At 41.7% G+C, this 12,516-nt stretch overlaps 1 protein-coding gene across 1 annotated transcript in view; it reads right to left on the reverse strand.

The window, feature by feature from the left end:
- Positions 1-2,932: 2,932 nt before the first annotated feature.
- The window catches only part of gabbr2 (gamma-aminobutyric acid (GABA) B receptor, 2), a 473,571-nt gene continuing 463,987 nt past the window's right edge, over positions 2,933-12,516 (reverse strand). The window contains exons 18-19 of the mRNA XM_007905328.2: positions 11,354-11,474; positions 2,933-5,492 (exon numbers count right to left, since the gene is read on the reverse strand). Of these exons, the coding sequence (XP_007903519.1) occupies positions 5,327-5,492; positions 11,354-11,474 (287 nt within the window). The 3' untranslated portion in view covers positions 2,933-5,326. The remainder of the gene's footprint in view (positions 5,493-11,353; positions 11,475-12,516) is intronic.

Genomic DNA, 12,516 nt, shown 5'->3' on the forward strand with positions numbered 1-12,516 from the left:
AACATCCATAAATGAATAAAAAGCCTAAGAATAACCAATTTAAATACGGGCAGTTATTGCAATAAGGCATTTTTACTGAAGATTGTCTAAAGCAAGATAATGGCATTTGTGAAGCTAGTTTTGTCTGTAAATGTTCCCTCTTTCTTGAGATTTATGCAGAAAAAAGTTAACTAACCTTAAGCAAATGTTATGATTTCTTAAGTCAACCAGCTTAACTTTGGGTCTAATATTCCATTTACACTATTTGATATGTAATAATAATAATAATAATCCTTGCACTTGATATAGCTCCTTTCATGTCTTTACACACCTCCAAATGCTTCACACGACTAATGTAAATTGTGACTATATTTTGTAGGTGAAAACAGCATTCAATTTGTGCACAGCAATGCCCCACAACCAGCCATAAAGTTAATGCTCAATCGTATCAGGGAGATTGTTGTCAGGGTATAACAAGAACCTCCCTTCCCTTTCTGAATAGTGCCACGAGATCATCTCTGAAAGGACAACACTATACAACTGTGTAGGGATTGGTAGTATCAAGACAATTCCAAGTATATCTATTCAGCAACTTTCACGTTAGGGATAGCCCAAGGTATTTGACAGTTTTGAACCCCAGTGGGAGTGGGAGGCAAAAGGTTTGCGAGGGGAAAGACATGAGGGAGGAGGTGAGTCAGAGGGATTTTGGGATGGACTTTCAGAGTGGGGGCAGATAGGTTGAAATCCTGACCACTGATGGTGGGATAAATAGGGTGGAGGACATGAAGCCTACGTGTTCACCCCATATCTGTGGCCTCCTAAAACCATATCAACCCAGCTGCTCCTGAGTGAAGGGAGTAGCCGGGTTGGTATGGTTTGGGGAGGTCCCAGAGAATAATCACAAAGATGGCCAATCAGCTCAAAATGCCAACAAAGGTGATCTGGGTCTCCAACATTGGGAAAATGGCCAGGTCCATTTACTGAATGATTGTACCTCATGAGACCAGCAGATTACGATTGTTTGGAAAACTGTTGCGTGCTTGGCTACAGTCTCAGTTCTGTTCGTCTACATCAGATTGATGTTCTCATATTGTACGATGACTTATTCCTCATGGGAAGTTGCTGAGACATCTATTTTCAAATGGCCTTACATTTTTATACTGAACAAATCTAATGAATCTTCTTGAATTCCATGCAGAGCTCTGTTCTGTATCAAAAATGATTGAGGTTATTACCTACCTATGTCTGCATAAGTCTGTAAAACAAACTTTAGTACATTGATTGAATTCTTGGAAGGGCAGACCAGTCACTGGGGAAGGGAATCATCCCACTCAGCTTCTATTTACAATGCAAGACAAAGCCTAGCTAGACAAGCAATCAGAAAGCTTGTCAGATAGTGCTATCAATGGCATGCTACATGGTTTTAGCTGGTTAGACTCCAGCAGTACCCCAACGCACACTGTGTCCCCAAGCCTTGACTCTTGCCAACCTGCGCCTAATCCTTTGCGGAATTCGGTAAGCAGGATGCATCCTTCTAGGGAGAGAGTGTCCATTCCATTCCATCTCTGGGATTTCCATGTGTAGGTGAGATGCATGAAATTCTCAGTTTGGTTTGGATACTCTTAAGCATAGGGATGGTTTCTGCGTATGTGAGACACACAACTGACCAAAAATGTTTTTAAATGTATTTATTAATATTTTTGTTATTTATTATTAGCCTGGTGCTTGTTTCACAATATGATTTCATATTAAAATCTTATTTAAAATCTTGTAGCGCCTTGGGACGTCCTCACGACATGAAAGGCGCTCTATAAATGTAATTTTGTTATTGTATATAATCATAGTTTGTCCAAGGACCCTTGGAAAATTCTCCTGATGTGAAAAGCGCTATATAAATACAAAGTTGTATTGTTGTTGTATTGAATTGTTAATCTGCATTCTGAAATATGCTGATAATATTTTCTGCTTTTGAGAGCAGACTGATAAATTAGCAGAGGTCCATGCTAACTCTGTTTGTAGCTATTCACTCAATTGAGTAATTATTAGCTCTAACCACAGTGGCATGAGGAAAATACATAGCTCCCCTATCATAGGAACAAAAGAAGTATTACCCCATTGAGATCTAGCTAGAAATCGGTGTATTCAAGCTTGAAACTATAACAACAACAATCTGGATCACATATGTCACTCTGCTCTACTACAGGTTAAGGTTATAGCACAAGCCATGCTACATCTTCGATAATGAATAATCAATCCATAATTAATGTACAAATCAAACGTACATTTCCTTATAAACAGCTTTTTCCATATAAAAAAAGATGCAAAATGCTGCAGATGTTGGAAATCTGAAACAAAAACAGAAGTCGCTGAGAACATTCAGCAGGTAATAAATGATCCTGGCCATATGTTTGTTCATCTGCATTGGGATATCTCTAACATTCTGCATATTTCCAGCCAAGCAATATGACTCATACTCTTAGATTAAATTCATTCTGAGTGAGATTTGGTGTTACCTGTCTGAAATTCTGGATCTTTGCACTAATTTCACCTAGTCTTAGACTGTAAGATAATTTTGTCTTAAATAATGTATAGAATTGTCAAAAATTCTTAAATTGAGTTTGAATTTTACTACACTTAGTATCCTGATTGAAATTTACAACACACTTTTTAATAACTGCAAAAAAAAACAGCTTCCAAATTCAGGTTGAATTTAAGGATTTTCCATGAAAAGGGTACAAAAAAATGCACCAATGGTGAATTGTATCGTTAACCTCTGGATATACAGGTATCAATCAAATTGCTGCATAATTTTCAGACGTAAACATGACATCCACTGGCTTTCCCCAATGCTGTTGTCTGGCCAGGAAGAGGAACCCAGTGTACACCTCTCAGGTATGTCAAGTCAGTTTATTCCACATGACAGAAGAATACAAGAATCGTGAGTTTTTGTATTTTATTCATAAAAACAGATTTGCAACAATTTATTAAAAATTCATGCAGTATAAGGGTACAAGAAACCTTCTGTTCATTTACAGTTTATCCTGGCAGTTCCAGTATAGTTTAAAGCATTTGTGCACTAATATGATTTGGAAAATGCCGTCAGGGCACAGCCTCCTCATAAGTTTACCCTTTTTTTTGCTGCTGTATAAAAGAACAGAAACATTAAATAACTATATTACTTTGTGGGTCTTTGATATTTGCAGGAAATAAAAATATTTCCTTATGGGAAATAACTACTGTATCATTAAGACAGAGAAATGTACTGCATGGTTTAAACCTAATAAACTGCACACAGTCAGTATTCACAGACAGTCACAGACACACACACGCTCACCTCCAACAGTCAATACTTTTTGTTTGTTTTCCTGCTATGTTAGAATAATATTTCTACAGAGAACGTGTGTATACATTATATACAGTATTCAGTCCTCCTTCCGTATGATCTGGTGTCTTCAGAAATAAACCTGGTTAAAGTTGAATTAAGGAGGCAGGGAAATACATTAACAGCCAAGGTCACCATTCAGGATACCACAAAACATGTCTTCACAACGGTACTTGGAAGCTTATTATGACCGGTGAATCAATGCACTGAGCATGCTCTTTTGGAACAAATGAACATAGGATTTTACTACCTTGACTGAAATGTGAAATTGTCTCTCAGGAAAGTGTATACCTGCACTTCACTGGGGGTTTTGGACGTGATCAAAATGTCAATTTACGTTATATACAAATATTAAGTCAGTAGCAATAAATATTACTTCAATATTCAAATGCTTCTTATCACTTCTGTTGACACCTGTTAATTGTATTAACAATTGTACTGTAGCTCACAGCCTACACTTGAATTTCCCATATCATACCTTTGGATTTAAAGAAATCCAATTAGCTTGTGTGTGTGTGTGTGTGTGTGTGTGTGGCGGGGGGTGGTGTTACAGCTTCCAACCTGTTAGATTAGCAGATAATAATATCTGCCCATGTCTGCCTACGTCACTCATTTCATTGATGAGAATGTGGAATGCACTGCCCAGAAGGTAGTATGCAGAACCCATTAGGATGTTTAAAAGGAAAATGGATTGATATTTAGAAGGGTATTGAGGGAGAAAAGCAGGAAGTAGAATAAAAAGATCTACCATGATCTATTAATGTGGCAGAACAGGCTCAATAGGCTGAATGATCTCTTCAGTGAGCTGAATGTCCTCTTCTGTTCCTATACTTAATCAGTGTGAACAGTGAATTGCTCTTCAAGCTGTCATGGTATATGTTAACCAAGGTAATCATGAATGAATATACTGAGGGAGACAGAGGTAGACTTAATGAGGGTTATTCTCCGCTTGCTGGTAAATATACTAACCCTGATGGTGTGTATATACAATGGGAGAATCCAAGCTTGATAAATTTAAGTAGTGAACAAAAAACAGAACACAGAGTAACAAAGTTCATTATTGATTGTCCACTTCTTCTGTTACTTCCAAACTATGTCTGTGACCACATTGACACAGTTACCATTGAGGACCATTATTTAGTTTAACCACAAGGCAATGCCAGGCTTTAACACTAAGAATGCGTACCAGAACTTGAAGTCATCAATGCCTCACACCAGCAAATGATAGAGTGTAGCACAAAAGGTAGACAAGTGTGAACACAAGCAGAACACTTTCAGGTGACACAAATCACCTTTGATCAAAGCTGACAATTAGTTCACTTCTATATTAATCTATATACTGCTCAGGTGTCATGTTCAAAAGACCCCAGTGACTTATTTGTATATGTCTTTCTGACCAAATTATATGTTTCCATAGAAGATCCGCACTCCCATGTTACATATATTTATTACAGAACTCCATTCTCCACTACAACATTTTGCTTATTGGTCTATTAGAGAATACATTTGGTGCGTGTGCCGGTGCAGAAATGGTGACAATATTTGCTTCTACGCCAAAATTTAAATTTTAGTTTCTATGTTGGTTGTGAACCTGCATTTATACATTAGATTTTGCATAGCAACTCACATTTTGTCTCCCTCTATTGATTGTGGCATGTAAAATAAACTGTGCAGTTTCGATAAAACGACAGTCCCTGCTTCCTTAAGAAAACCCATCACTCTTTCTGGGAAGGAAACATACATCCAGTTTATGCAGAAACAAAAACTTCACAGATAAGGCTACAGGTCAGATTCAGGGCATCTCTCTCAGACCACACAAGCTGGCTCAGGAACCCAGTTGTGTCTGTTTCAAATGCCTATTCCTCTGTGGTATGGAGAGCGTGCATCGTGTACGTAGCAGAGAACTAGGTGGGGTACACAGTCCAAATGCTGAGTACTCATCAGTTCAGGCTGCAAGCCTTTTCTTTACAGCCCGGAAACCATGACTCGAAATGACGGCTGGACATGTCTGTGCCGAGGGCTGGCATTGGGACTAACACACGGACTGGCACAACTTGCATCGACTCCACCTATCGATGGCAAGTAGGCATGATGAAGAATGGGTAGCTGCAAAGACAGTCTGCGTTGTATACTGCAAGAAAGAGGATAAAGAGATTAGATTAGACAAGATAAGATTCTTCTGAGAAGATGATTCAGAGTAGACTTTATAAAGGTATATAACATTTTAAATGGGATTGAAAAAGTAAACCCAGAACACTACTCAAGGATGTACCAAGAGTGTAAAACAAGAGGACGTAAATTTAGATACGCAAAGAGCAATTTCAGGACAGACACCAGGAAGTATTTATTTACCAAGCCAGTAATTAAAACTAGAACAGGTTGCCAGCAGGGTGGTTGAGGCCAGGGCACTGGACTCATTAAAAAACGGTAGCTTGATACTGTGATGGGAAGATAGGAAGAGGGTTTTCTAAAAGGATGAGATCAGTTGGGCCATAGGGCCTTCTTCATCAAAACTAATCTTGAATCTTACGGATATCCAGTTTACTGACAATGTTCGGTTCACTAACTGCACCGGAGAAACTAACTGGCATTAGCAAGAAAGAATTTCATTATAAGCAGCCAGCAATATCTTTCTATAATCCTGGATGTTAATAAGGAAGCATCATTAATGAGGCTTCACTGTTTACACTGATTATCTTCCTATTGCTGTATCCCCAATTCATCTGTTTACTGCAAATCAATAATAATAATTCACTCTAATGAACGTTTTGCAGAGAGCTGCAAGATTCCAAAATGCTAAATCACAGATACAGATATCTTAGTACTGAATTAGGTCCTAATTTGAAGCCAGTTCAAAGAAAATGTCCCAGTAAGTGCTGCCAATGAAACTTCAAGTGCATTCAAGACTGTAACTCTGTACTGTAGTCTGTCCCCTAATTGATTGTCTGCACTTACTGTTCTTAATGCCAATAAACACAGTTGTTGAAGGAGGAAGGGAGCTGGACAATCAATGCAGTCAAAACAGCTCTCATTCTGTTGATGATCATTTCACACGTCGCAGGTGCTCTGTAATAACTTATTTTTCATAAGAAAATAGGACACCAGAGAATATCCTAGCAGTGAACTAGAAACTCAAGCAGTGACCAAACAGGACCATTTATCGCCCCAAATTGAGTCTAATTTGATCCAATTCTTTGATTAACATAAATAATTGGCGGGGCAGTCTTAGATGAGCACCAGCACTGATGATTAATCAGTTAGTTGATTAATAGAAGAAATCAATCAGTTGGCTGTACTGTAATGCTTGAAATGTAATGCATCCGAGACCTTTGTCTTAAAATGTGACATTGTACAGAATTCTGGAAATTCTTAAATTCGGTCATAATTTGAAAGTCGATATTTCCAAAAGTACTAATGGAAAACTGGCTCCCAAATTAAGATTGGATTTAAAACATTTTTACAATTCTGCAGGATCTTAAATAAGATGGTCTTATGAGCTAAAACCATGAAGATTGTGGCCTCAGAAGCAGGTAACATTTAAAGAATTTAAACTGTATTCAGTAGCTTTGCGCATTGTAACATTTCTTCTAAGAATTTTCATTATGTTAAATTGACATGTAACAACAGTTACACAATTTTAAAATATCAAGAAAACTATTTTCCAAATATTTGTCTCACAAACACTCTGAGCAAGGCCTGCTCTCTTTTATTTGAGCAGCTGAAACCCTCATACAACTGGATAATTATTCAATATTTTCTATCTGTAAAAAAATCAATTAATAATTTTGCATTGTCATTTTAATACCTTCGGGCATCTCTTCATAATTGTCATTGTAAAACATTTTGAGATATTTATCCTATGTGCAAGATGTTATATGAGTATAAGTTGCCTTTTGTTGTAGTTAGTCACCGAGTGATCCATAGCAAGAGATATTAATAACAACAAAAACAACAACAAATTACATTTGTATAGCATCTTTCTCGTCAGGAAATAACAGCTCTGTGTTGCAAACAAAATCTCTTTCTGGTAAACAGAAGTGCGTCACATCAATCTTCAAGAGTTCTGTTCTGCTGGAGCGAAGGTCTCATGGATTGGCATGATGTAATTCCAGATGCCGGAAAGAGTTTCTATTTGCAATTCAAAGTTGTTATCAACGACTCCTATTACGAATATCTATCACTGTTGGTTCAATCAAATGTTGGGATGTGTATAGCACAGAAGGGCATCATACATGACAGTCTGAATGTGTGACACTGTTCATAAAGAAACGGGCCATCTGATGTGGGGGGAGAGGTTCCCAAATTTGGCATTTAATTAAGTAACCAAATTGAATCTATTCAGGTCACTTTGGGGTTAAAAATTCCATTCATCATTATGGTGATCATTGTGGTGATGCACAGTTATAATACAAAATCCCATTAGTGTCTTACATTGCCAAAGAATTACAACAACAATTTGCATTTATATAGCACCCCGAATGCAGGGTAGCATTTCAGAGATCTTGGAAAGGTGAGGTGTGTAACGCTGAATGGAATTTGTATCTATTAGAGTTTAAAACTCAGTGAGAATGAAAAATTCCTTCTTCCCCCTCCCTCTCCTACCTCCCCATCATACAACAACAATAACTCCGAACCGGGAGTGGGGGGGGAGGTGGCCGTAAGTACAATTGAAAAGGAAGGTTTTCAGGTGCGACTTGAAAAATGGGAGAGAGGGGGCAAGGCGGAGGGATTGAGGGAGAGTGTTCTATAGTTTCAGGGCTTAGTGGCTGAAAGTGTGACCTCAATTGTGGGTCAGAGGGTGCGAAAGACAAGCAGGAGGCCGGTGCCAGTCGAACGGAGGCACAGGGTGGTGGATTGGGGAGTGAGGAGATCGGAGAGGTAGGGAGGTGCCAGGGAGTGAAGGTTAATTGAACACAAGTGTGAGGATCTTGATGTCGATCCGTTTGGTGATGGGGAGTCAGTGGAGCCTGGACAGAACTGGTGAGATGTGGGTACGGAGTTTGGTCCGGGTTAGTATGTGGGCAGCAGAGTTCTGAATGAGCTGGATCATTTGAATGGTGGAGCTGGGGAGACCGGCAAGGAGTGCGTTTGAGTAATCCAGACAGGAGGTGACAAACACATGCACAAGGGTTTCAGGAGCATTTGGGGAAAGATACTGGCAATGTGGCAGAGGTGGAGGAAGGCGGTCCTGGTCAGTGACTGGATGTGGGGGAGGAAGGACAACTGGTGTTCAAACCGGACCCCTGGATTGCTCACTGGTTCGGTAAGTGTAAGGGAGAGCCCAGGGAGGTTGAGGAGTTTAGATCCGCTCGACTGGCACCGGCCTCATGCTTGTCCCTCACACCCTCCACCCCACCATCGGAGGTCGCGCTTTCAGCCACTACGCCCCAAAACTCTGTAACACTCTCCCTCAATCCCTCCACCTTGTCCCCTTTCTCCCCTTTTTCAAGTCCCGCCTGAAAACCTTTCTCTTTGACCATGCTTACGGCCAGCTCCCCCAGCTCGGAGTCAGGCTCCATCATATTTTAACGCTCTGAGACGCTATCCTGCATGGAGGGCATTATGTAAGTGCAAGTTGTTGTTGTTGCTGTCCGTCAAACAAGCTGACAGAACATCATCATACTGGGAGTTGCTGCTGGAGAGGAGAAGTAGATTTGGGAGGAAAAAATATTTGGCAAGATGTATTGTTGGGGGTTTGTTAAGTAATAATAATTCTTGCATTTGATATAGCGCCTTATCATGTCATTGAGACATCTCAAAGGGCTTCACAGAATATACTGTAAAGTGAATTGACTGTATATTTTGTGGGCGAAACGAGGTAGCCAATTGCACAGCAGTGTCCCACAATGTGGATTGAGTGACCAAATTATTACAATAAAAACAACAAAATTACATTTGTATAACGCCTTTCACGTCAGAAGGACGTCCCAAGGCGCTGGACCGTCAGAGTTTTGGACCCGAGCTGGGGGTCGGGTTCAGGGAGGATGGAGGGCAGGAGGGGAAGCAGGGTAATTGAAAGCACGGTCTTGAAGGAGGCAACGGAAGGGGAGAGGCGGAGGGACTGCGGGATGGAGTTCCAGAGGGTGTCGGCAGAATGGCAGAAGGTCCATCTGCCAATGGTGGGGACAGCAAGGTGGGGAATGTGAAGCAGGCAGGAACCCGTCGAGAGGAGGGAGTGGGCAGGATGGTAGGGGGTTAGGAGGTTGCAGAGATAGGGGGGAGCAAGACCATAGAGGGCTTTGAAGGTGAAGTCCAGGATCTTGAACTGTATCCTCTGTGTGATGGGAACCCAGTGGAGTCGGGCGAAGAAGGGGCTGATAGGGTCATGGAGCCTTATGTATGAGAGGACACGGGCTGCAGAGTTCTGGATGATCTGCAGCCTGCGGAGGGTGAAGTTGGGGAGGCCGACAAGCAAGGAGTTTGCATAATCAAGCCTCGATGTTATGAATGCATGTATGAGGGTTTTGGTGGCTTGGGTGTGAGATGATGGCAGAGCCGGGCAATGTTGCGGAGGTGGGGGAAGGCAGAGCGGGTCATGGCACAAATGTGGGGTAGAAAGCATAGTTGAGTGTCAAACAAGACCCCAAGGTTACGGACTGGCTTAGCAAGGTGGAGTGTGGAGGCTCTGACGGGAGCCGATCAGGAGAGCCTCGGTCTTGTTGATGTTCAACTGAAGAAAGTTAGCTCTTATCCAGGACTTGATGTCTGACGCACATTCTGTCAGGACAGCAGTGGTCCTGGAGTCACGGGTGGAAGCAGCGAGGTAGAGTTTGGTGTCATCCGCACACATGTGGAAGTTGACCCCATGTCTGCAGATGATATTACCAAGAGGGAGCATATAGATATTGAAGAGGAGGGGACCAAGGACAGAGCCCTGAGGAACGCCGCACGAGACAGTGCGGGGGCTAGAGGAGAAGCCGTTTGTGGAGATGAAGTGGAGACGGTGTGAGAGGTATGATCTGAACCAGTCAATGACAGACCTGTGAAGGTTGAGGTGAGAGAAGAGGCAGTGAATGAGGATAGAGTGGTCGATGGTGTCGGAGGCAGCAGAGATGTCAAGGAGGCTGAGGAGGCAGAGGGAACCCTGGTCGCAGATGGACAGAATGTCATTTATCACTTTGGCCAGGGCTGTTTCTATACTGTGATTGGCAGGGAAACCCGATTGGAGGGGTTCATGAAGAGAGTGGCGGGAGAAGAAGGAGTGAAACTGGGAAGCAACAACTCATTCCAGGACCTTGGAGAGGAAAGGGAGGTTGGAGATGGGGGTAGTTGGGGAGTAGAGATGGGTCCAGGGTAGGTTTTTTAAGGATAGGAGTGATGACAGCGTTTTTTTAATAGGTTGGGAACAGTGCCAGTGGACAGGGAGAGATTTATGATATTATTGCTTTTTTTTGAAGGGATTATTACCCCGGGAAAAGCTGTCTGCCAATCGCCTAACAACTGGGTTCCTACATATGCTTGAGTAATCAGAGGCGTATCGAGTAAGGAAACTTGCCCAACATTTTGCCTTGCAGGACTCGAATCTTGCAAGTGCAGTCCCGCTAATGTAGAAGAGGGAGGAGAGGTGGTAGAGGAGGATGGCGTGATCGATTATGCTGAACTTGGCAGAAAGATCTAGGAGAAGGAGGAGGCAGAGGGAGACCTGGTCACAAAGAGAGAGGACGTCATTTGTGACTTTCCTCTCTCTTTGTGACCTTGACGAGCGGTGGCTCTGTGCTGTGGGCGAAAAACAGACTGGAAGGGTTCAAGTGGGGATTGGAGGGAGAGGTGTGAGTGAAGTTGATTTGCAACAACACGTTCTGTAACTTTGGCCAGGAAGAGCAGGTTTGAGATAGGTTTAAAGATAACAAGACCAATAACAAAGTGGATTTATGTAAAAATAGATAATGATTTTGTGGGATAAGATCTGGTTAGATTATTCCTTTTAATGCTCTAATAATACCGGCTGAGATCTGGGTTGCATTGAGAGAATGTGCTTGGTGCGCTACTTACTGTTCTGGAGAGTTGATGTCTTCTATGACATCTTTGTTTGTTCTGGAAGTCTCCAATGTGGTGCCCCATGGTGCCTGTGACCGCTGATCATGGTGGTTTTTCAAGAGAGGCTTCTCGCTGTCTGTAAAGAAATGTGATAACGTGTGAACTTCCAGCTCCTAGGACACCCCATCCCTGCAGATGTCCTTCCATAAACACTGCAATGCAGTGGTGTCTGAGATAAGGCGGTCCTCACCGATAGATTATTAGAGTTAATATATCTCCCACGTTTTCTACGGTTTAAATTTGAAAGTTACAGTTAAAAAGTAGATAGATTTCATAAATTCATTGTTGATGGCAAAATATCTATTCCTACAGCAATTTTACAAACAAAAAACATGGTTCAAAATAGTTTTAAATATTAAAGGTGTTGTGAAAAGTGAGAGAGCGAGCATCACAACAGACATGATGTGCTGAAAGGCCTCCTTTTAAGCTGTAAATATTCTATGGGGGGGGGGAATGATTTAACATTTAGCAGATAGCAGAAATTGCAATCAAAATCAGTCTTTAATTATCGACTGGTTTAGGTGTAAAACCTCCCTTCCCCCTTCATTTCACATCAGTGGTTTGGCCCAAAGCCTCTTACAGATGTCCTGTTCTACCTGTCTATCACCACATTCCGCACAGATATCTCTCATAAGAAAATAGGAACATGAGCAGACATTGAGCCCGTCGAGCCTACTTCATTGTGTCCTCATTGGGCAGAATTACGGCTGTGAGTTCACATCTGAGAGAGCGAGAACAATATTGAATCATGAAAAGCAAGTGTTCTGCTATGAACGTTTCTGTGTGTCCTTCCCTTTCATTTCCATTTAAAGCCATTTCTGTCATGAAACAAAATGAGCTTGGCGGGCAGCTCCAATTGTGTATTGGTTAAAGCTACAGCCTACAGACCAGGAGCTTGCTGCTCTCAGCTGGAGTTGCATGGGGGAGGCTAAATTGATGCCAGCCTTCCCACAGTTTGGGAGGGTAAAAACAGCTGGGGTTCCTGTGTGGCTTGCCGACACTCACTGCCAAAGGCTCACCTATGAACAATGGCCACGATGGGGGTTACCAGTGGACAACCAATGCCAGTGGAACTACACCCACGCATGAGGGGATGAGGGGAGAAAATTAGAAAAATA

This window comes from Callorhinchus milii, unplaced genomic scaffold (genome assembly GCF_018977255.1).
Source record: "Callorhinchus milii isolate IMCB2004 unplaced genomic scaffold, IMCB_Cmil_1.0 Scaffold2, whole genome shotgun sequence".
Taxonomy (NCBI): Eukaryota; Metazoa; Chordata; class Chondrichthyes; order Chimaeriformes; family Callorhinchidae; genus Callorhinchus; species Callorhinchus milii.